Source organism: Parasteatoda tepidariorum, chromosome 1 (assembly GCF_043381705.1).
Source record: "Parasteatoda tepidariorum isolate YZ-2023 chromosome 1, CAS_Ptep_4.0, whole genome shotgun sequence".
In the NCBI taxonomy this organism is placed as follows: Eukaryota; Metazoa; Arthropoda; class Arachnida; order Araneae; family Theridiidae; genus Parasteatoda; species Parasteatoda tepidariorum.
In genome coordinates, this window is record NC_092204.1 from 19506621 (window position 1) to 19532981 (window position 26361).

The window sequence follows — 26361 nt, forward strand, 5'->3', positions numbered from 1 at the left end:
ATTAATAAGAAAAATGATTTTATGTTCATAAATAGATCTTAAAAGTATCTTAAAATAAATGTTTGGACGAGAGAAGTAAGAATCATGAGCAGGAGTAAACAGAATTCTTTTTCAATACATACATCTTAATTGAATAACTTTAATTTTAAAAAAAATCTAATTTGAGTCAGAAGACAAAAATAATTGTGAAAGTATCATGAGGTTGGTGAACAACAGCGAATAGGGCTTTGCAGAAATATACCCAGCTCTCCAGATTAGCTCCATGTCCATACTAGGGCAATCACCCCTTCAAATATTTTAAAATTTTGAGTACACCTTATATAAACAGAAAAATTGCGAAGGGCATGTTAATTAAGTTACAATCTAATCACAAACACGCAGGTCGGAACATATGGAAATATTTTGTTTGTTCTCAAGGGTTTTCTGTTCGTTATTTCAACACAGGAAACCTTTTCCGGTATGGAAGTCACGCATTTCCTGTTCATGTTCACCGCAGAGTTGTTTATTCCTGTTGCAAAGTTAACACACCCCTAGTCCATAGGAGCCTTACCAGAAGCAACAGCAGGTTTATATTTTTGCAAGCGACAAGTGTAGCGGGGCTATTACACCAGGTGGCATAGAGAGTATGGGTTTGGATCGATGGATTCCAGTGACGTCATTCCACCCACACCCCTATCCCGGTCACACTCCGGCATTTTCCTCATCCAGAAAAGCCCGCAAACGACGCGCAAGCTCCTGTTTTCTGTAGCAGGATTTTTCCCCAAAAAGGGCAGCGAATTCTTCTGGATTTCTCCTCCAGAAGGGAATTCCACCACTGCTTCTTTGCTTTATTCGTTGTGGTTGCTGGACTAGTCCTCTAGTACCTGGCAGATTAAGAGGCTTTGTGATTTTGTTTTCTTTGTTGTTAAGTTTGTAAATTTGCGATTCATTAGTTTTTGTTCTTCATTTGAGAATTGTTTCAGAGGTAAGTTTGTCTTATGAAATTTTGTTTTTTTTTAATAAATACTTTTATATGTATTTTCTAACAATCGAAATATTATATTTTATGGAATGTCGAAAGAAGTTTTTCATATTCTTTATTACATTTTATACATGCATTGAAATATATCATGTTAAAGTATTTTAAAATTCCATCTCGCAATAACGTCTGTTGTGCAAAATGTAAGGCATTTATGTATATTCTGTTTAATAATATTCTATTTAATAATATCCTCTTTAATAATGTCCTATTTAATAATTATCTCCATTTTTATCACCCATGTTGCATATTTGAATGTTGATTGAATTAAATTGAATACCATAAGAATAACTTCAGAAGAAAATAAATTTTCTGTAAAGTGGTTTAAAAAAGAGTTAAATGTAAATTTTTCTGGCGTAAGTGTTAATTATGTACATAAATGTCAACCGCTCCGGATTCTGCAAAGTATTTTTAAAAAAAAACAGTGAAGAACTACAAACTAAAATTTGCAGATTTTCGCTTGATTTGAAAAACATTTGAAAAGACTCAACACGGTTCATTTGTCAACGTCATCATCGAAACTTATCTGTGCGCCAGGGGCCGTTAATGGCCCCTTTCCCATCCATCTTGAAATTTTAGCTTTTGGGTGGCTTTTTCTGGTAGCTGGAATGCAAATTGAAGTGAAAAGAAAATTAAATATTTAGTATTTTAGATAAAGTTGCGCCGCTACAAAAATAAGCTGCCATTGGCTTGAGGTTTATGTCTTCTCTCAAGTTTTCAAAAGGAAAAATTTCATTAAATCCTGCGGTGTCACAATTTATGGTCTTTTCAAGAAACTTGCAATTTAGCTTTGCAATATGACAGATAATCTAAAAATTATATGTTGAGATAGCGATGTACGTTCTTATTTCGGATAAATCATATTCCTCGCGTTATTCTTCGGAGTATTTTTTTCTGGCAACTTTTAAGTTTCTCTAGGAGCATACCTGCCAACATTTAATCCATACCTGCCAACTTTCACTCTTTCCGAGAATGGATTTTCAGAGTGGTTGTGAAACAATAAACGAAAAATAATCTGACTCTAAAATATATTTATATTTTGATCCCGTTGAAATTCGCTTGCGCAAGGATTATTATGCTTTCATATACTTATTGTAATTATTTATATGTAGTGGTGGTCAAACTCATTTATAATTATCATTATAATTCAACAAGTTAATTGGAATAACCTGAGTATTGCTACCACTTTAAATGTGAAAATAAAATCTTCCGGAAAATCCGGAAGAGTTGGCAGGTATGTTAATTCTTTCAAGAATGATTTTCGCGAGTGGTAGTCAAATGGAATATTATTTGCAATTATAGACAGAAAATATACTGTATTTTGAACAAGCTTATGCAGACTTCAACAGCAGTATTACATATTAATATATATGCTTAATTTTTTTTGAAATTAGTGGTGGATCAAAAAGATTATAAATTAAGTTTATAAATGCAAGAAATATTTAGAAAGCATACATTTTACTACAACTTTAAATATAGAAATAAAATTTTACGCCAAATGCGTAAAAGTTGGCAGGTATGTAGGAATGATGGGGAAACAATAGATCAAGCTGGGGTAGAAGTGGTGTATCATATCAATCTTTGAATTATTTCGAATCAGTGGCGAGTAAAAACCCTATAATTCGAATTTACTGAACCAAGAATCATAAAATGAGCTCCTACCACTCGAAAAAATTTATTTGCTGTGCGAAGCAAGTTGGCATTTCTGTATATAGATGCCTATTATAGAGTGGTAAACATTTAAAAGCTGAAACTTTCGGAATTTTTGGCAATTTTGTCAACATTTTAGAAGCCTCATTATGAGAGAGCTAAGACAAAGTGGAGTTTCAAAAAAACTTTTGAATAATTTAGATTTGTAGTGTTCGAAATAACTTTAAATTAAACTTACAATCGTAAAGTAGTTGTGCTTTCAAGCGTTGGTGAAGAGCTTGATTTCTAGCAAATTCTTCCTACTCTAATTATTGTTTTTTTTTTTGCTTTTTGCCAGCAATTAGTAAAAACTTGCCCTGCTTCGATGGTGCAAATCGGTTATTGTAATTTTATCAACAAAACTTTATTCCCCCCCCCTAAATTCCGTTTTTTTTTATTATATAGGAGTTATTTAACGTACATTCTCGTCGTTGCATTGAAGAAAACTATCTTATTTCATTAGTATCTCTTATACAGTTTGATATCTGTTTGCTAGTAGTTGGTTCTAAAATGTTTGTCCAAACTTTCTTGATAGAATAAAAATTTACAAGAGACTGGAAAATTTCAAATTTTCGAAAACCTGTTTCATACAATTTTCGACATTTTTTTTTATTGGGTATATTTTCCTCATACTAATACTTTCCAAAATTATCAATTAAAAAAAAAAATTCAGGACATATTTTAGCATGTTTGGTTGAAAAAAGCTCTATGAATTCTTTAAACAAGTAAATAACTATCCTTTGTAGATTGTTTCTAAAATTTTACTCGTAATAGGATAAAAATTTACGGGACTAAGAGGACTGTCAAATATTGATCCTAGAATAAATATTTAGCGTTCGACTTATTTTTCTAAACACGGCACAGTTTGTCAAGGGCATAGATCACGCAGATATTATTTTCAAACTTTTTCAGTTAATTCTTTCAGTTTTTAATCTTATAATATTCATAAAATGAATATTTAAGTTATATTATGAATGTATGAATATTTAAAGATTAAAATCTTATAAATATTCAGAAAACTTTTTAGACCCTTCCGTAAAATAGATCTAAAGAACGCTTTAGGTGCTGGTTATTAAAAAAAACAGAACAAATAAACTTGAATTATTGCTGTTATTATTTTAATTGGAATTTTTAAAAAAAAATCTAAATGGCTGTATAATCAAACTCTATAACATTTTTTTCATTGATTTCAGATCACCATCATATGTTAAAAAAATTTAAAATTCGAATTTAAATTTAACTAAGGAGAAATTCAGATTTCCGGGGGACCGGAAACTAGTGTAGTTTTGAGCTTTTTAAAATTCACTTATCAACTCTTGTTGTGCTTTAAAACCTTTCCATAGGCATTTTTAATTGTACAGTGACTCGTGTACTTATGAATCATTAAATCTTATTTATTTATTTATTTTTTGCAATTTATTGTGAAATAGCTAATTAAATGCTTCAAGAGGTTTTTTAAATTCAAATCCGAAAACTTCGATCATTTCGACTCGTATTGATCGAGAAGATCAAAACCCACGAAAAGAAATGTTCAGTGAAACCTCTAGAGAGACCACTATCGGTTCCACAAAAAAGTGGTAGTTGATGGAGGTTGGTCATTCTTAGTAGAAGTTACCTCCATTGACTTCAAAATTGTTATCGAAGGCACGTGACTTTTCGCAAACGATATTATTTTTAGTCAGTGTCATTTTCTTGGTGCGGAAATGCCACTTCTGTTGGTGTTATGAAAAGACAGAGATCTATGAATTAAATTTAACGTTTATACAAATGATCCCTACTGATATAATTATGTGCAAAAACAAGTCTACCAATTATGAATGATAAACCTATTTTAAATAAATAAACAATTATGTTTTTTGCTTAAGTTTGCATTTAATTCTAAATCATAAAAATTAGTTAGCTTTAAAAGATGAGAAGAGGTTTTTTTGCTTGAGATGCTTGCTTTTTCTAAAAAACCTTTTTTTTTTCTAATTTAACTTTCAGCTCTGAAAGTAAATCATTGACAGCATCATCTTTAGTGCACTCTAACTGCAACATGAGGTTGTATCGTCAAAAAGAAATCTCTAAATAAGAGGATCACATAAATATTTGGAGTATATTTTAATCTACTTATTTGTTTTGTTAATTTTTTTGTTTTGATATGTCTTCGTGCTTCCTTATTTGACCTGCTCCGCATTTGGTGCAGATGTTTGCCCGGTAGTTGGAAGAAGTTTTAATGGTCTCTCCTAAAAGTTTTCTTCAATGCAAAGTCTATGGAAAAAATTCCGTCCCTCTCAAAAGTGATCGCAACATAGAGGTGGTCGCTACATAGAGGTGGTCGCTACATAGAGGTGGTCTTTCTTGGAGGTATCACTGTATTAGGGAACGAGGTATTGTCTCCTCCACTGTACTAGCCGGATATTGTACCATCGGATTACCAGTTAATCTGATCTGAAGTTAAATATTTACGCATAAGAAACATCAAAAGGTTGTTGATAAACGAGTTTGAATACATCATGAACTAAAAATAAAACTTTTCCGGAATGCTAATAGCGTCTAAAAATCGAAAATTAAGATTTATTAATAAATAATTCAAAATTGACAGCTCAGAATTGTTTACTTTTAATGCCATTTTATAGCTTCTTACTTGTACTTGTTGTTTACGGAAAAGTGCACCCAGTGGTAGTGAATAAGTAAATAAATTAAGTTAAAAAAAAATTAATTATTTCAAGGTTTCTTTGCATTTAAAAACAATATTTTATGATTAACCAAGTCTGAATAAATTATAATATCGCGATAGTAAGGCCTTCTTTTAAATAAATTTTACGCGTTATGGGCAAGAGTACTGAGAATTAGGATAGTAAAGGCAGGTAGTAAACAAATATTATTTTTAAATTGGTCTGTATTCTGCGTGATTATCAAATCCTGATCTTTCGCCTGGATGCAAGGGGTCGCTTGCATTATTTTGATTTATAGTAGATTTATAACGTTGTTGAAAGAATGACTGTGGTAGTCGGAAAGCAAGGCGAGTAAAATAAGTGTATTTAGCCCCTACATACATAAATGCAGTTTTTACACATTTTATATCTTATATAGTGAGTATATATAACATATTTAGAAAAAAAATCAAGGACAAAAAGCGGATCACTATTATAAATTTTGAACAGTTGATTGGAATTTCATTTTGTTAAGTGTCTTTGCTATAACGCAAAGAAATCTGCTAAAATATGCATAACAGTTAACTATAACCGTAGCATAACTTTCTTATTTTGTCAAAAAAACACAATTTTTCTAAAGAAACCAATTAAACTTTTTTCACAATCGATTTAGTTCGCAAAAATAATACCTAACACCAAAGTCTGTAAAATTTTGACTTTTAGGGGTGTCTACAAAAACAAATGAACATTCAACATAAAAAAATGGAATGGCGCCAAGTTTTGTCATTGGTAGAAGCAGATTTACGTAAAACAACACTTGGGAATCGTCGTGCTTTCAAGTAAATCGTTGCGTAAACCAACTGATTCGTTCAATGTAGTGAATCTGAAACCCAAACAAAGCGCTAGCAAATTTTTCAAAGTTATTTATTGCGTAAACTTATCATTTCGCGAGTAAATCTGACTCCAGATTAATAAATTATATAAAAAAGTAGTAGTAAGCCTTTCTTTCCTCAAATAAAAACTAGGAAAAATGTATTTTATTACATTCTTTTCTGGCTTTTCGAGTGTAAATGGACAGATCCATTTTGTTTTAACATAACGTTTTATTCCTGAGTCAGAGTTTTTTTTTTCTTTCTTTTTGGCATTTCTTATGATATTTTTGAAGATGCACGTGAGTTTCGAAGCTCTTATTTTTTTTAACTCTTCCTAAATTGTTTCTAAGTATAAAAATTTCATGCCTTTCTGTTGATTAGTAAAATAAATAATTATGAAAATACCTAAAACAGCCAAAAAGAGTCGTTTTGACTACTGTAAGAAAAACTCTCATTTTTAAAGTTTTATGTTTGTTTTTGAAATTTGCGGAACTGCAAATATTAGGAAGATGAACCGTAGAACACAAATTAGGGTCCACTATGTAAATAAAAATGTCACGCGCAACAGTTTTCGTGAGATTATATAACATCTTAGATTCGATTACCGTCATAGCTTACTTCGTTTCTGCTAAATTATAATTTCGTCATTGCGTCTAAAGTAATTTGTTGATTATAAGTGGTTATATTCATTTTAATCCAGGACAAGACAGTATTGTTGGGGATCAGTAATTGTCACGCAAATAATAATGACAATTTTTTTTATGATGTTCAACTTACATAACTTTAAATTCAATTTATATAAATCCAAAAAATAATAACTTTTTGAATGGCTACTATTTGTGTAAGTTAAAAAACGGACAAACGAATTACGACCTGGGAAAAATATAGTGCTCCATTTAAGGAATCTCACATGAACTCCAGGTGTAGAGGAATGACTGTCTTTTGCCTCTGTAAAACTTGTAGACGAATTTTTTTTCGTAACGACGAATTTTTTTACAGGGATACTAAATTTGAAAAAAAGAAAATGTCCTCTTAATTTCAGCGTCACTTCTTCGCCATAACATTCATCTTTTGCACTGCAAAAGGAAAACTAAATACTTATGGTATAGGTGCAAAAGAAAAAGAATACCCTAATTCTGAATAGTATTAATGCGAACGTGTTTGCAAAGAATAGCACAGAGTAGAAGTCAAGCACTGTCTCTTATTATAATAGTATGAAATGTGAAATAGGCTTAGCAGACTAGATGCTAAATAATTATTTTACAAGAGGTGAAACTTCAGTTGTTTGGTATTTATTAACAACGTTTGTCATATTGCTGTCCTTAATGATAGAATCCTTTGCCACCCTAATTACTCATTGAGAATTCATTTTTGTGTTTGTTGAAGAACTAATGTCCTTAATGATTTAATGATTGAATCCTTTGCCACCCTAATTACTCATTGAGAATTCATTCTTGTGTTTGTTGAAGAACTAACTTCCTTAATGATTGAATCCTTTGCAACCCTAATTACTCATTGAGAATTCATTCTTGTGTTTGTTGAAGAACTAATGTCTTAATGATTGAATCCTTTGCCACCCTTATTACTCATTGAAAATTCATTCTTGTGTTTGTTGAAGAACTACAAATTAGTACTCAAGAGATAGCACCTAATTGATAAAATTCGATCCCTAAAATATAAGAAACACACCATTTAACATCGCAAGACACAGAATGAAACGAATGCTAGCTATGAGAAATGCTAGAAAATAATTTGTCGATATTTTGTTCCAGCTTTCACGTCACGCGGATGTGTGCGGATTTTAGGAGAACTCCTCCAAGTCTCGCGTCGAGGCGGGTACCATGGTTACGAGGAAAAGCCACTTCAGTAGGGGTGTGAGATGATTAGTTTTGTCTTGATCCTTGCATAGGTCAGCGTGAGTAAACCAATGGACACCTTCATTTCACTATTGCACCCCCATTAGAAATGTGCTCTCCCTTGTTACCATAGCAGCAGACAGTCCCAGACTTTCCGTCTGGAGGAGTTCTCAAATCCGCACAATACTGTATACGCTTACTTTAATGCCTAACTAGTGATGGAACTTAGCATTTCAAAACATGTTGTGCGCTAATGTATATTATTTATATTCATGTCGTTTGTTTATTTTCGTATTACTTGCATTCTTGCGAAAGAATAATCTTTAATACAATATTACATCGTTATGTAATATTTACATTGCGTTAATCCTAAAACTAAAAAAAAGTTTCTGAATCTTTAAAAACTCTTACATATATTTTTTTTTCAAGAATATTCATCATTTAAAAAATCATTTACTTTGAAAAAACATAAACTTCTTAAAAGGGTCAAACTGACTCCGAAAGGCGGTTTTAGGTATGTCCAAAATCCGACTGTTCTAGTTTTTAGGTTCGAAAAACATCTGAAAGTACAGAATATTTAAATATTTCTATGCTTGCAATTCGAAAGGGTTTTTCATCATTAAAAAATTATTAACAAAAATGATATATTCTATCTAAATTCCTCATTAAATAACATATTTGCCTGAAGGCCAAAAGCTTATAACTTTCGGCAAACGAATTATTATAGTGTAATCAATCATTCAAAAGATAAGAAGAGGAACGTGATACTATAAAAATTTTTTGAGCCGTTATAGTGGTTAAACTAGTTTTTCAAAACTTCAAATTCCAACCCCTATTTTGGGAGTTATAAATCCGAGTTTGATTTTAAAAGCACATTTCTTCAGAAAAAGTGCGTTTTTTGGTCAAAATAAGCATACTCCGCCATATAAGCATATATTCGTTATGCAACAGCATCACAATACGTTTCTTGCAGAATATGAAAGTTCACTATTAGGAAAAGTACGGTTACCTAACACTATATTGGGTTATTGATGCTGTTAGCAGATATAAAACATTTAAGTTTTTCAATAATGCGAAATCCGTAACTTTATATTTAGGCCTAACTCAAAAAAGAATCATACCTCAAAAAACAAACTGAACCATAGTGTTGTTAAATATAATAAGTAGTAGTGCTAGGAAAAAAAAATACAATTCGGTCGCATGAAATATTTGAAAAAATTATCGATCTTGCATTAGAAACGCTGTGTTAGAAATCACATCTCTCCCATCTTTTTAGACAGTAACGACGAATCTTTTCCTTTAGAATAGACCAAGATGAAGGGTGTTATTTAACACTAGGTTTACGGGACGCGTCATTTTGACGCATTTCGAGTTCTGTGAGGAAAATTACAAAACCCGTTTGAATTTTTATTTTTATCTCTTGTAATGACTTTTATCCATTGATCGAGGTAAGTATATATTGAAGTCTATTTTCTTCAAAAGCCTTGAAATATTGAAATTCTCTTTGTGGTATACCTATCTCTATGGATATACGTCAATTTAACACTGTCGCAATTTAGAAAAAAATTGTGAGTAAACATGCTAACATCACATCAATAATAAATAGAAATATACCGACAATACGTCTATCCGTTATCCGATATCGTTATCTCAAATGAAACAAGCGATAAACAACTGTTGCCGATAAACAATAATAGAAAGAACAGATGCAGAATGTCAATTGATGTCAGATTTTAAAGATTTCAGTTGCTTAGTTCGAGTATTTGAAAATAAAATACCAGAATTCAAAATAGAATTCATAAAATTTCATAAATACATATCTCATATTTTTTGTTATAGTATATAATTACACTGCTTTCTAAGGGCAGATGCCAACTGCTCCGGACACGCCAAAATAATTTTTAAAAAAATGGTAAATAACTACTAAGTAAATTTTGCAAATTTAAAGTGGCGAATCATTTGAGCCTACAAATTGTTTAGAAATAGTGGTGGATAAAAATCTACTAAATTGAATTTATTAAACCAAGAATTCTGTTTTTGTTCTTTATTTTTAAGCATTGTGCGAATTTAAGTTCGATCTTGTCTACTTATTGAAGCANCGTCAAATTGACGCTTGTTCGTAGAGATAGGTATATAAGAAACGTCCGTAAACCTAGTGTTAAGCAGCTGGCTTCGTATGATGCATAAAAAATAAAAGGTTGTAATAAATTAAGATTAAAAAAAAAGAATTTTATCTCATTAAGTTCGCAACCATTCTAATATTTCTAACTCGAAATATCAAGATGCAAAATTCCCGGATTTGAGTTTTTAGTTTTAAGGGGAAAGTTAGTTCAAATCGAATCTCGTAAAATAGTGCAAAGTGTGAAAGTATCACTTAACAGCTTGAGTCATTTTATGAACCGTTAACACTCGAAGGTTCTTTTCTGGCATCATAAATTATATACCACTCCGAATATTAAACTTTTTACACTTTAAAGTTTACACTTTATTTAATGGTTTCCAGGTGTTACATGGTGATTGTGAAAGCAGTGGATTTTGTACTCTAAGTTATTATTGGTTGCGTCCACTTTTTTAACTTTAAAAAGAAACCTAAGTGAGAGGAAGTTCCGAGTATTATGTTCCGAACATTAGGAGTTTAAATATCAGGAAATTAAAATAACCCAAGTTAAATGTTAAGAGTTCAAATATTTGCAATATTTCCAATTCTACTTATCCTTGAATTATATTTTAAAGAACTTTCAGAGAAATCAGGCAATTAAATAGGTAATTCTAAAATATTGTTTCTAAATAACTATATTTATGCAGCAGAGCACAATTTTACTGAATAGTTTTAAACTGAATAGATAATTTAAAATAACTGTAAGTCACGTACTGAAGTTGCTGAAATATCATTTAATTGTAAGTCATGGCCCTTGCTGAGAAAAAAAAAACGACAGAAGACTGTCTAGACAAAATAAGTATAAAAATAAATTCTTAACATACAAATATCTGGAGTCTATAAAATCTTAAGTCATAAAACTTTGCAGTAAAAATTTATTTTGTATAAACTATGTCTAGATTAATAACACATTTTAAAGGTCTTATGTAGGAAACGTGATAAAAGTTACTTATTAAGTTTATATTTCTCATCGATAAGAAAACAAAAAGTGTTTAACATTTTTTTCAAACTCCAGCAACATACGCTATTCTTTAATTTGTTCTCATTAATTTTGCTTTTTTTCACCATTCAAAATAGTTTATAAAACAAGTAGTATTAAAAATAATTTAATATAATTAATTATTTGAAAACCTATTACGTAAATTGAAAACAAACTCATGATTGAAATTTGTATAGCTTAAAGAACAATTAATTATATAAATATTATACTTAAGCCTAGAATTATTATGTAGTTTATGTTTAACCTTGATAAGTACATACATCTTAGATAATGTTATTTATTTTAACTTTTGATATTACCGATAATTAAAGTTGTATCATATCTTAAAGTTTTTCCGGTTCCTGGAACCGCATGTTATTTTACATTTATGCTTTGTTTGGTAATTGCTGTTCATTATACTTCTGTGAAATGCTAAACCTGCAAATTTAGTATGACAGTAATGCATATATATCACATGTACGAGGGTTGCTATTTATATTTCTGGCCTAATAATGAAAAAAACAAATATGTAGGATCGAAATTGATTTTTTTGTTTTTCAAAATATTCTCCATGATGATCAATACACTTTTGCATGCGTTTGAACCAATTTTTAAAGCACTTTTTCCAGTCCGATTGAGATAACTCCAAAACATGCGTTTTGAATGTATCAACCGCTTCTTCGGGGGTCGAAAATCGTTCTCCATGTAATTTATTTTTGATGTGTGGGAATAAGAAGAAGTCATTGGTTGTCAAATCAGGGCTGTATGGCGGATGACTCATCAGTTCGGTCTTTCGCTCCGTCAGAAATGCCTTTGTTTGAGTCGATGTGTGAGAGCTCGCATTGTCATGATGAAGAATGATTCGCCTGTTCTTCTNAAATAATTTAATATAATTAATTATTTGAAAACCTATTACGTAAATTGAAAACAAACTCATGATTGAAATTTGTATAGCTTAAAGAACAATTAATTATATAAATATTATACTTAAGCCTAGAATTATTATGTAGTTTATGTTTAACCTTGATAAGTACATACATCTTAGATAATGTTACTTATTTTAACTTTTGATATTACCGATAATTAAAGTTGTATCATATCTTAAAGTTTTTCCGGTTCCTGGAACCGGATGTTATTTTACATTTATGCTTTGTTTGGTAATTGCTGTTCATTATACTTCTGTGAAATGCTAAACCTGCATTAGTATGACAGTAATGCATATATATCACATGTATCTACTGCTATTTTTGAATTTTGATTTTAATCCCACAGTAAACTAATCGAAAGGACACGCTTTCCCGTAGAACACTGAAGTCAAGCATCACTGACTGCGATCAGTAAACGGGTGGATGACCAGCTTGCCTAGCAAGATCAAGAGTGCGCGGTATCGGCCCTAGTTAAACTGCTTCACCGTAAAGTGCTCAACCTCACGCACGGGTCATCCTCTCTGCAGGGGATCAAAATTGCGACGGCATGTTTTCAAATCATTTTCAGGAATGTTTCCCTGACCGTCGCCAATAGCTCATTGTGAGCCGTGGTGGCGCAGGGAAGAGAGTGTTTGCCTTCCAATGAGGTGGACCGGGTTCGAATCCCATCGATGGTTGGTCGATACGAATTCCACCACTGTCGAGCACAGACCACACAGCTGACGTAATATATCCTCAGTGGTAGACGGATCATGGGTTAGAGTCCTCTAGCGTCAGGCTTACTGAGAGAGGTTTCGTGGTTTTCCTCGCTATGTAACGTAAATGTCGGTTTGTTCAATCGAAAAGTCCACCATGAGGGTAAATTTCCCCCTAATACTAGATCCAGCAGTTCCCTTGTCTTCTGGATTGTGTTCAAAATTAGAAGCCTACGGAGTTTAACAATTGTAGACGCAAACCCAAAAATTGGGTCGGCTGTACAACGACGGTTATAAAAAGTTAAATAAAATGTAAAAACTTTTATTTAAACATTTTTCATTGTTGTATTTAACATTAATAATTATTCTTTTTTAGTGTTACTTTTTAACATTAGCGTTACTTTTTAACATTACTTTTTAAGCTAAAACGACACTTCTGCACTAACTTCTCGAGTAATTTAAATGAGAAGTGAGTGCAGAAGTGTCGTTTTAACTTCTGCACTCAGCGATATATTTAGGTTTAACTTATTTGATTTTGATTATGCACCGTTAGGAATTTCTCGGAAAAAATTATTAAATAACAATTTATTTAATTGTTATTATACCATATTCAAACAAAAAAAAACATATAACTATAAATAACACATTAATCAAACTGTTTCTTGTGAGAAAAACAGTTTATAAGCTTTTTTCACCTAATACGGTTAAACACCCCTAATTTTATCGTACCAACTACGCCCACCTAATGAGGTAACTTAATTCCTCGCAGATGGATACATATTATAGTCAAAGGGGCTAATCTGTCATGTCCAACAGAACGGGGGTTCGTTACCCAGCGTTGACAACACAATATTTCCTCCATTCCCTTCAACACAAGAAGAGTTTCCAGCGTCCTGCACTCCCCAATTTGTGAGCCTGGGCTGTTAGAATACAGTACTCTCATTCACGCATAGATAGCAGCTGTTAAACTATCTCTAATGTCCAGTAAAAATTTCTTTTAACGGTTTTAAAACCTTGCTCACTGTAAATGGTAAAAAAACCCGGATAGTTTTGTATTCATGTTTTTTTAACCACATTAGTTGTAAATGGTTTCAAAACCGTAAAGGAAAAAAAACTTACTTTACCGTAAACTTTACGGTTAATTGGATGGACAGACTGCTGCCTGTTTTTTTACCGTAATTTTAGGACAGTACTAACAGTGTGTTCCCTTGTGTTCCATATTCTAACAGTGTGTTCCCTTGACAGAAATCCAATCAAAACAATTTTTAATTTACTTACAATATATTTTCCCTCTCTTTTAACTATTTTTATCAAAATTCTTTTACTTAAAGTTGAGTATAATTGATTAATTGACTCAATCTGTTTTAAAGTTAAAAATTTCGTTACTTTTGTTTCATTAGTAAAATCATTGAAAAAATGCGAATTCCTTAAAAAAGTAATTTATTTTTCGGTTTTAAAAAACGCTTAATTATCTCTTCATACTTCTGATCAATTCTTCGATTTCTCTGAAAAAGAAAAATGCGAAAGTGTTTGCTATTTCCGTTTTATGTCTAAGAATGGATTTTCGATATGGCTTGTTTTTTTATCGTTAATTTTGCCGCTGAGTTTAGTAATTCGGTAGCTGTTTAACTCCATTAAGGTATATAAAAAAAATATTTCGTTTTCGCGTGCCACTAAACACATTTACAGCACTTTTAAAATTTTTGACGATGAGGTGGCCGAGCGTTCAGCTTTCCTGACTGCGAAATCAATATTTGCTGGTTCAAATCCCGCTTAGGGCATGGATGTTTTTCTCTGTTTTGTTCTCTACTGTGAGATGTATGAATGTGGTTCATCCTATGAATGGATACCTGCGATAGTGTGGCATAGGTATAGTTTGTTTAAAATAAGAACTCCCCCAGACATTCGTCTGGATCTGTGGCTGTGACTATGGTAACGAGGTATGACCATTTCAAGTAGGGGTGCGCGGGATCACTGTTTTGCAGTGGTTTCGGCTCGGATTGGCGAGAGAAGGGGAATAGTCCTAGAGTGAAGCTACCCTCCCTAAAATGCGCCATTCTTGTTTCCATAGCACCAGACGGCCTCAGACTTTGTGGCGGGAGGAGTTCTTAGCTTAGACAAACTATAATGCTGCTCGCCTTCGTGAATTAGGTTCACAGGAGACCACAGGATAACGGCAAACGCTCTTTTTCGAAGCTCTGTCGCCAAGGAAAATAAAAAGCCCTATTTTAACTGCCTTACACTTGAATCAATGCGATGAGTTCAAACTATATATATAATCTTGCCATGAAGAATTATCTGCGCTTTAGAACAGACAAATAACTTAAATATTTAAAAAGTTATTAGACTTTTTTTTATGAAAAAAATTGCCAATTTGGCGACATTTTCCCACCTGGATCAAAATCACTGCCTTATTCTTAGTTTTTGCAAATTTTTATGAGCCCAAGCAATGCAGCATTGAAGTAAGTTTTTAAATATTAAAAAAATTACTCCACAAGTGCTTTTTATTTTCACAAAACTGTGGCTTTTCTCCATATTGACGTTTTTAATAATGACATTTCTGCAATTTTCAAAAGAGGTACGCACAGGCTAAATTTTACCGACCAGTCACGAGTAAGAGGTGCAGACTCACAGTATTTATAATTATAACATAATATTCTCAGAACAGCATAATTTCATATTACGACAGAGCCTTCGAAAAGAGCAGTACTTCCAGCATCTTCGAGTGCACAGGGCCTGCCGTTAAAAGAATATTTTCTTTAACTGAACATATTTTATAATTTTTTCAAAAAAGCATACTAATTATTACTTTGAACACGTCTAGTCTTTTCTTTAAACTAAAATTTGAATTTTTTTCTTCTTGTTAAATGATACATAAGCTAATTTGGAAGTATATTTTTTAAGAACACAGTTGTCTTGAAACTAATTATTTAATCTATTGTTACTTAAAAAATAACAAGTAGCGTCAATGAGGGATTATGTTTACTCTTAAAATACTGACTTGAATAAATGATCAAGGTTTTTTCTAATTATTGAAAAAGTTTAATGTACACATAAATACCAATTTTACTCGGTTTAACGGATGAGATTTTCTGGGATTGTATGAAGAGGTAACAAATATTATGCTATATCAACGAGACTTTTAAACAATTTAAACAAATATATATGGCCTGAATATAGTGCAGTAAGGATTTTAACAATTTGACGAAGATGAGACACTGGTGTCCGTTTTCATACATTTTTTGTCTGATGCTCTGATTGCAAGCAAAAATATATTTTGGTAATTTTTAATTATAAAAAGCAAAACAGTTTTGTATGTAGTTATTAAAATAAATATATTATAGGAATTATATTTGCACAATATGTAATCGGAATTAAATTTATAATATCCAAAAAAGTAGTTTCAAATTTGTCCATTTATATCAAAAAAATTAACAATAACTAATTTCGTAATTTCAAGAAATTTTAATGATGAATAACTGTTCCGCTTAGATCCATTTAAGTAAAAATAATTGAATGATTAGATATAGATTGTGATGATTGATTAGATCTGGATAATGAAATTAAATCTTAATAACAGAAAATAAGAGCAAATTTGAAAAAAAATTATAGTTTGGAAGTGACTCGTGTTTTGAAGAATAATTTTTACCTTTAATGCAGAAAAAGACATCGGCGTTTCATGCTGTATTTTCCAACCAGAGATTATTTAAGTGCTAAATATAATCTTTTTAACTTATTATTACCTAAATTAATACAAAATAATGAAAAAGGTATGAAAAATTATTTAATACAAATTCTGCGCCAAAGTATTTAGCACTGGCTAAGTTAATCAAAATTTGCTTACCTCAACTGTTATTACTCAACCCGAACATTAGGTATGTACTTTTTATATTCAATTATCAAAGAAATTAATTAAATTGAATTTGGTTTTTATTTTATTAAGTATTTTGACTGATCAATATGAGAAGTATTAATGAAATTTAGGAAGTTCCAATTTTGTAACTGCTATAGAGAATTAAAAATTCTTGTTGTAATTGGAATTATAAAAAAGGAAAAACACAGGAAATATGCTAAAGCTTTAGCTTTTTCTTAATTTGAAATTTTGCAAAAAATTATTAAATTAAAAAAAAGCTTAAATGAATAAAATATTTTACAAACATCTGATTCTGTAAACAAATTTTCAATAACAAGTAAACAACAATAACAGAACAAGTAAATCCAATAACAAGTAATCAAGAATAACAGAACAAGTAAATTCAATAACAAATAAACAAATATGTCATGTGTTATTAAATGACCTACATTTTTACCACAAAAAGCTTAACCCGCTTTGTCCTGAATTTATATATTGAAATCATACCAAATGCGGTTTTATGGAAAAAGTGGTATAATATATTTTCGAAATGAATTGTTTTTTCTACTGTTAGGGCATTCAAAAAGTCTTTGATAGATCAAAAAGTACTTGCTCTTTATAATTCTAGATCTAATCAGAAATAACTAAATCATTGTGGTATCTGAGAATCTTTTAGTTCACTCAGATAAATGAAAATGTTCAAAAAAGTTTCCCACCACAATGAATGTTTTTGAAAAAAGGAACTGTGCTAAATATATGACGCTGGGCGTTAACCGGTTAAAATCATAAAGTTGTCTTAGAAAAATCCAATTGTGGTAATGAACGTGAAATAAACCTCAATTTCTACTTTTTTTTATAGTTATTTCTATTTATTTAATATTTTTCAAATATTTTTCTCCACATTTGTAACAACCACTCTATGCATTAAGTGATCAAGTAAATGATTGTGCATGCAAGTCAAATTTGTATTATAAATAGGGAAATTCCTTCTAGTATTTACGTGAATTTACTTCCTCTTTTGAATTTTTCCAAGAACCGACAAAACTCTAATAATACTGACAAGCACATAGTATCTCCGTGTAGTTTTAATTCATTATCCGTTGCTATTGAAATATGTCTATTAAAATATGTCATAAACTTATTTGCGACTATTAAAATATGTCATAAGCTTATTTATTCATGCAAAAATATCTCCAAATGTTAAAAACAGTGAATAAAAGCATTTTAAATTTGCAATGAAAGCAAAAATTAAGAAATAAATTTTCTTCTGTAAAACCCTGTCTTTTTTAATTTTCTACTTAACAATCTAGTTTTGTTTTGTATGATCTAGTTTTGTTTTGTGTGAAAGTGCATCACATTTTGCTAATCTGCCAACATTTATAATTTTTAAATAATTATTAATTTTGACATCTTTTTTAAACACAAATGTTTAATTCCCTTGCTATTTATTAATGTCCTTTAAATAAAAGTAGCAAAAAATTTTTAATGGCTAGAGTTTGGGCAGCAACAGTGACTAGATGCATTGAGCGTAAAACTATGTGTTTGTGTGCTCAAAATTAAGTCTTAAATACAGTGTTACGACAATATTCAAAAGATAAAAATAATTTTAACAGCAAAATCATTTAGTCTTGGTTAAAAAAAAGTTAAATAAATGTGATTGGCAGTTGGTAGTTCATTTTAATTGCCAATTAAGCGAATCATATGATTTTAACTAATTTTAATTTTCTAACGTAAGTACTCTTTTTTTTTTTGTTATGCTGTCTTTTAGTTCTTGAACAACGCCATTACGCTAAATTATTATTATTTTTTTTTAAATTATCTTTTTCTCTACGGTGTATTGTTTACTGTCTCAGATCTGTGTATTTTCTTAACTTGAAAGGAATTTGTAGTAGCTAAAGTTCCTATTGGTTTGTTCTAAAAACACTCTGACCAACAAAAACCTAAAATTTTTTGGTTCGTATAAATATATGTATTAAATAGATGAATTCACATAGATGAATGTCCAATTGATGGCAAATAAGAGAACAATTTGATTTTACCAAAATTTATTTCTTTTATTATTCATCATAATTAGCATATTGTTTTGATGCGTATTAACTTTGCATATTAACGTATGTAATTAGCATATTGACTTTGAGATAATAAGCATATTTTTTTAAATGTTAGCATATGTTATACTGAGCATTTTAATAAAAAAATTCACCACGATATCATACGAACATGTAAAATACAAAAATTAAATTCACTCTCACTCGAGTAATATGAGTTCATACTTACACATTGTCAGGAATTTTGAATGCACGATTTTAAATATCTAAATACTTGAAATTCTACTTATTTAAAAAGGCGGACCAGCTGATCACCGGAGGTGGCTAGCATTTAAATAAGCTTTAAAATACCTTGAATCATAGTTACTATTCTAATTATAGTAGTATATATTTTTCTACATTATATTTTCTACTCTATGATATTTCTGAACAAAATGGTTGCAACCAGTTTACAATCGATGATTAAATAAGTATCTTTAAAAGTTAGCCATTCGCAATTCAAGAAACTGAACGTAAAATTTTGAAGAATATGAAAAATTGAAAAACAAAAATATGTCTAACAAATTCAGCCGTTTATCTTGTCAATATATTTTTCGATGCAAAATTGGCAATAAAAAGAACTCTTTTAAAAAACATATGCCTTATCCTTTTCCGGAGATTTATTCTGAAACTAAGTTTATACTCGCCGTCGAGATTAATTTTCGTCAAGTTTGTTAAACGGCAGTGGCAATTTACGAAGACGACCTCCATATTGTTTTTTGAAGGAGTTCGTCATATAATTTAATTTGTTGAAAAGATTATGGCAACAAAAATAACTGCAGGACCACAGAAATTTAACGAGTGTCGTCGACTGAGAAATTGCCGATTTAATGAAACGATGAAGAATTGAATTACTGTCGTGGTTTGGAAACCTCTTAAAGCTGTCAGCTTGACAGCTTCAGTTATTTATTGGGTTTAAATCGATCCGCATAAAAATACAGGAAAAAAGGACATTACTTATTCTCAATGGAATCATTTTTCGCAGGTTAATGTGTTTGACAGAGTGCCAACAGGAAAGAACTATTAACGGTACTGACGTGTATAAAAGAACGAAAACTGTTGCTTCTTCCACAAGTCCATTATGAAAATTAAAAATGGAAATATGCTCAAACCGCGTTTATTTAGTTAGTTTAACGAACACGGTCACTAAGTTTGATACAAAGTATGTTTCTAGGTTACGTGAACACTAGTTGGTGCTCTTGTAACTTAGTCAATATTTTATGAATAATTTAGTTGTGTCGAAATTAGTTTTATTTCTAGTGCAATTGCTACTTTTGGCTATACCGCACTTCGCACTTGGGAAAAGTAATGGCAAAAGGTAAAAAGCGAATTAAATCATATGTCTTTATAACATACCTTCCAACAGCTACTGAATTTCCGTAGTTTGAGAGAATATTTTTCCTAATAATAGCTAGGCATTGTATAGTTGTTTATATAGACTGAATTCAAAATTATTTAATTACCAGTACATATAAATTATTTAAACAAATATAAAGGTCATTCAAATTAGAAGTCATATAAACTCAGTCGTGATCAATCTGTTGCTGACAGTAAACATAAGCTTGAGTAACATGTTTTGGTAGCATTGACCAGGTACTCGTTGAAGTATATTAGTTTCTTGCTGTTCAAAGTTCAAATTTTTGAGCCTCGCTAAACGTCTTAAAGAAATTTTGTTTGTATCAAAACTTATGTTTTAGTGTGCTATTGAAATGTCTAGGAGGGCCTGCTTTCTATAAGAGTGGTAATCAGGGGGGAAAATAGGATAATACAAAGAAGGGTTAGGGAAAAACGCAGTCGCTTCTCCACGAAAGGGATTTTTCAAATGCTGTTTTGATGGCCATTTTGTCACTTGCTTTTGCTCGTCGTTTTTTTATTATTTTGTTATTAAGTTCGGTGAGTTTTATAAAAAGCGTCAGTTTTCAATGCCAACAGCCCTGGAATGAAATGGAATTTGGCTAATGATTTTTTTTGATACGGAAATGCTTATAATTTCTCAAAATCATACCTACAGCTCAAGCTTGCGTGATATATCCTACACTGATGTTTTTTTTAAGGTTACGTGTTACTGTCAAGTATACATTTGCCCGGTTTAGTCTGTAATGAGGTTTTTTTAAGGTTAAGTGTCATTGCCCAGCATACCATGCACTGATTTTCTAAGGGTTAAGTGTTACTGCCTGGTATAAAGATTTTGGCGATTATATTTACCCAGGTAGCTATTCTAAAATGTGCTTAAAATTTCTTTCTCAGTTATTATTTGTTTATTTATTATTATCATCTTTATTTTTCCTTCACATGGGAAAATTCAAAAATCAGTTTTAATTTTTCCTTTGAGCAGGCCTGCCAACTACTACACTTTTTGCGAAATATTTCAGAGAGTGGTAAACATTCAAAAACCAAAGCTTTCAGAATTTTTGGTGATTTTGCCAACATTTTAAAAGCCTCACCACGAGAAAGCTGGAACAAAGTTGAGTTGCACATGAAATTTCAAATCATTTGAATGCAATGGTGTGAAAAATAAGTTTAAATGAATAAAATATAATACATTAAAACTCAAAATTAGCTACCACTAGAATAATTTTTACAAAAAGCGTAGAAAGTTGGCAGCCCCGCTTCGAGTAATGCAGATTGGCAGAGATGAGATCACCTACCTGTCATCACATAATGATGGGTGAATATAGGGAATAGATTGTGAATTTTCAGTTCAACTTTTAAGGGTGCCAAAGTTAGAATACAGCCCTTTAAAATTTGTGTTCACTACCACTAGCAAAAAATATTTCACCGTGTTGTAGGATGCTTCAAAATATGGGCCAACATTATGGAGTGGGGTGTCTCCAGTTGAAAATTGAGTATTAACTTACCTATGTTTGAGTTTTATGATGATGATTTACTCCTGATGAATTTTTATGCACTACGTCAAAATGTGTTTTACTGTCAAGGGTTCTTGTACCCTGAACGTTTTAGTATAGAAATTAAATTAATGTATCTAATCAAAAATTAAAACAAAATCCTCTTTCGTTAAAGCGATAAGCCACGTTTGCGGTATGATGAAATTTTTTTTTAGCAAATTAAAATTCATAACATATGCAACTAATGAACTGTAAAAATTATTTTTTTCAAAACGGTTAAAACAAAATGTCGATTGCATATTTTTGCTTAACCCCTTGGGGACGGGTGATTCAGAAAAGTATTCGTATAAAATTAGGATCAGAACGTAATTACATAAAAAACGGTAACCTAAATGTAGTCGTTTCTAATTTGACAGACTTACTTTACTTTGACTTTAATTATTGTTAGTTTAATCATATATGTAATCAATGTTAATTCAAAGTATAACTAAATAGTTTTATTTTGAACAAAGTAATGGTGAATTAAATAAATCAAAAAATTATAACTCCGCCCACAAATAAACTGCTAAAGAAATACTTTGATTACCAGTTTTATCTTCTTACCCTGATTGATACGGTTTTTTGCTGTCACGTATTTGTGACAGTCGGCGCGAAAGGGTTAAATGACGTTTTTTCTCCTTTTTTTACGACTGAACTAATAACACCTGCAATTTTTAAATTAATATGAAAAACAATTTCTATTATATTTAGGAATTGCAGCTATTGAAACATGCAAGAGTTACTAGTATATCAATATTTGCAAAATGGGCATTTCTTTTCATAAACAAAAATTCTACACAAAATAGCCAAAAATTAATTTACAGCTAAAGCAAAACTATGAAATAAACATACCTAGTTCTGTAAATCAAGTAACTTAGATGAAATCCGAATTTTAAGCTCGTGGGTAAAGATTTGTTTTTCCACTTTAATTATGAATGAAACTCCACTTAAAACAAAAGATGAGAGTCCCGATTGCCAATTCGAAATAAAAAATAAAAACAAAAACATTGTTTGGAGATATATATGTTTGAAGAAAAAGCATTGGGATCTTTTATGTATCAACTAGGTCTGTCACTTCTAGTATTCTAAATAAATGATTTTAGTAAAAACTACGTATAGTTAGCGTTAAGCTCTAAATTAAATATTCATTAAATCCTCTGTCTTCCATCTTCATGGTCTTTATTTTTTTTCGTTGCACGAAGATTTCTTTCCTCACAATTTTATGCTTTAATTTATTCTTCTGGGTTTAATAATTTTGCTTTAACAGTATTTCAAATACAGATAAATAATTAAAAAAATACATACATTTGCTCTGGGAAATATTTACGTTTAATTTTAATTTTAAATGAAACCAGCATACAAGATTTCACGTTTAGATTTCTTTTAAATTATCTTCTTCTTAAAGATACAATTAAATTGATATATTTCCATGACAATTTTCCTCAATTTGTTTGAATATTTTAATTTGCTGAGAATTTATTCCTAGTTTTAGATAAGTTTGATTTATCGTTGCTGAATAATTTGTGAGTTATAAAATTATAGGAATATATTAATGGATACTCTAATTTTTCACCCCGATTTCCCATAATGCCTAATTTTAAAGGAATAAACAGTTTTTTTTTCAAATGTATTTTTACATATTATAAGCGATTTTATGGTAAAGAGTATCTTCGCTATTTAATATTTAAAAACCAAGTTTTATTAGATAAACTATTTTACATAAATTTAATATGCGGCATTTTACCTCACTATGTCCCATCCCCCTTTTTTGCTTTCCATTTTTATATCGAACTCTTATTTATTTCCGTATCTTACTTTTCGACATCAATTTCTGACGAAATGGTAAGTGCCGCCTTCGGCACTTCCGTATTGTCAATCCATCGTAACTCATAAATTAATGCTTAACTTTCTCTTGCAGGTAAACATTTTGCTTAAATATTTTCCATTTCAATAGTTTTAAAAATGAAACGATACAAAATATTGTTCAAATTATTTTCTTTTAAAATGAATAATACTTTACTTATTTAAGTATCTAACATTTATCTGTATATTTATTGGTGTTTTTGTTTCATTCTAGGCCTTCCATCATCCTAGAATGGAACCTGAAGGAAATGATGACTTTCCCTCAGTTGTTGAATTAAATGTGGGTGGTGTACTCTACACCACTTCACTTAGCACATTGACAAAGGATACAAACTGTCTTCTCGGTCAGATCTTTACTGGCAAAGAAAGCATTGGCAAGGACAACAAAGGACGATACTTTGTTGACAGAGATGGCGTTTTGTTCCGTTATATCCTGGACTTTCTTCGTAATCAGAAATTAGTTTTACCAGAAAATTTTCACGAGCGTGAACGTCTGAAGCACGAGGCGGAGTATTTTAACATGTCTGACTTAGTGGCATGTGTTAATTCTCTTGCACCATCTACAACCACGAAGACGATTCCCAGTCCTCTTCCCAGAATGTCTTCCGTATCAACTCCAACTTCCCCCGGGGGCATGATGACCGAAAGTGGCCGACCGGGATATATCACCATTGGATATCGAGGATCTTTTGCTTTCGGGAGAGAAGGTTTGACGGATGTGAAGTTTCGAAAGCTCACTAGAATTTTAGTATGCGGCAGAGTCACACTATGTCGAGAAGTGTTTGGAGACACCCTAAATGAATCACGTGATCCTGATAGAGTCAATGAAAATAGGTACACAGCGCGGTTTTTCCTTAAGCACATGTTTCTGGAACAAGCCTTCGACAACCTTCAGGAAGCTGGATTCCATTGCGTGGCAGCAGCTGGTTCTGGCACTTCTGGAAGTGGTAATGAACCCTTGAAACCAGGGATCGACTTTGAAGAAAATCGCTGGAATCATTACAATGAATTCGTTTTTGTGAGGCCATGACTAGGATATTAGATGCTTGAAAAAGAATGTGAAAAGAAAAAACCGTATCACGTTTTCTTTTTTTAGAACATTCATCACTCACTTGTTGGCGAAGGCTTATTTTGACTTTCGAATCAACTCTTTGAGATTCCAAAGACATATTGCTGAAAAAATGTTCGGTAATTAGAAGTCACAATTTTTGTGTAGGAAGTATTAATTATATTCTCCACGCATTTATTGAATCAAACTGTGTTTTCTCTCTAATGGACTAGAAGAAGATGGCAAGTTATATTAAAGTTATTTTTCTTTGATGCTTTTGGTGCTTTGTAGACAATTTAAATTGAAAAAAAAAAAAGAGAAGATTATTGCTTTTTGCAACCATGTAATGGTAACACAACATGCAAGCGGATGTGTTTCGATTTACATCAACCTACCCCTGGATATTTAAGTTTTGTCTGTATTGTGGATTTAAAAAAACGCTGCCATGCCTCATACCAATGATTTCCTAAAATCAGCATGTGCTTTTGTGTTGAATTAAGCACTTGTTGGCTGCTACTTATTTGCTGTAGCTCATTTAAATGTTGTGTACATTGCATGGTGTTTATATACTTCTTGAAGCATGCGAGCACAACATACTATGCTGGTATGTGTATCATCTATTTGCTTAAAACTGGTCTTATATAGTAAGTACAGCTTTATTTTATTTCTCAGGAGATGGCAGTATAACTACAAATGCAAAACTCGTTCATCACATATCACCTAAGTTCAATTCTGCTCTGTGTTTATATGCGCATTCATATGGGTTTTATGTGTTGTTCATATGGGTATTATGTGTTGTTATTCCGTGATGAATTTTCATAATGCTACAGCCAGCCATGACATACATAGAATGGATTCGAACATAAAGGGTCGATATGGCTCAGAATTTCTTAACGGAACACTTGAAAATAGATTCGAAGAAGACATGACTCTTGTAAATACACCACTTAGTTAATACTTAGTTAAAATAAAATATGTTCAAAATCTTAAGTCATGGTTTTCCATATTGTCGCGTTCACTCTATATGCATAAATAAACTTCCATATTTTGCAACTAATATAGATGTGGAAAGTATATAAAGAAACTTATATATTTCATATACCATATGCTTTTTTGAACTTTTATGTATATTTATTGGCTTTTCGTGCTTTGAGGTATAATATATAGTTAAATTCAGAGTTGAACTTCCAGAGCAGTGAATTCAAAAGTGGTGTAAGATATTGATGGAAAATATAGTTGATAATGATTATTATTAATAATATATAGTGGTTTTGTAAATAAGTATGATAAAATAGCCTCTAACATAAATAATTTTCATACATCAATGTCAGCATTATTATTTAAAATATATTATTATTTATAAAAATAATAAGTTTTAAAAAAATTCAAAAGATATACACAGTTTAAGCTTAATAATTTTCAATAGTGCATATGCCACTTATTGCAAAATAACGAGCTTATTTAATCATTGCACAAGATTGAGCTTTTCAAATTCCAGATTAGTTGCTTCTTTAATTAAATTATTGCTTATGCACTTCTTTACTACTTTTTTTCTTTATTTATAGCAATGGTTTTGCTGTCCTGTTAAACACTGCTTTATCCATTGCTACGGATCAATTACTTTATTTTAAACACTAAGTTAGTACTTTAATGTTGGTAGAAAAATAAATAGCATTGTTAATATTGGGTAATGGCCATGGCGGTACAGTGATAAAGGCACTGAGTTATCACTAATTTCTGTTTTTGATTTTAATGGCTTTGCTGTCTTTTTATTTTTTACAACTGCTTTATCCATT

The 26361-nt window shown here is 31.0% G+C and overlaps 1 protein-coding gene across 1 annotated transcript; it reads left to right on the forward strand.

Annotated features, from left to right (window-relative positions):
• Positions 1-537: 537 nt before the first annotated feature.
• LOC107439442 (BTB/POZ domain-containing protein Ktl) lies at positions 538-24881 on the forward strand. Its single transcript, XM_016052040.3, has 2 exons — positions 538-964; positions 23732-24881. Exon 2 carries the CDS (start codon positions 23750-23752, stop codon positions 24545-24547), a length of 798 nt encoding a protein of 265 aa, XP_015907526.1. The 5' UTR covers positions 538-964; positions 23732-23749; the 3' UTR covers positions 24548-24881.
• The last annotated feature ends 1480 nt before the right edge of the window (positions 24882-26361 follow it).

Excerpts from the sequence above, each read along its gene's own strand:
- LOC107439442 (XM_016052040.3), top strand. The coding sequence starts at position 23,750 with ATGGAACCTGAAGGAAATGATGACTTTCCCTCAGTTGTTGAATTAAAT.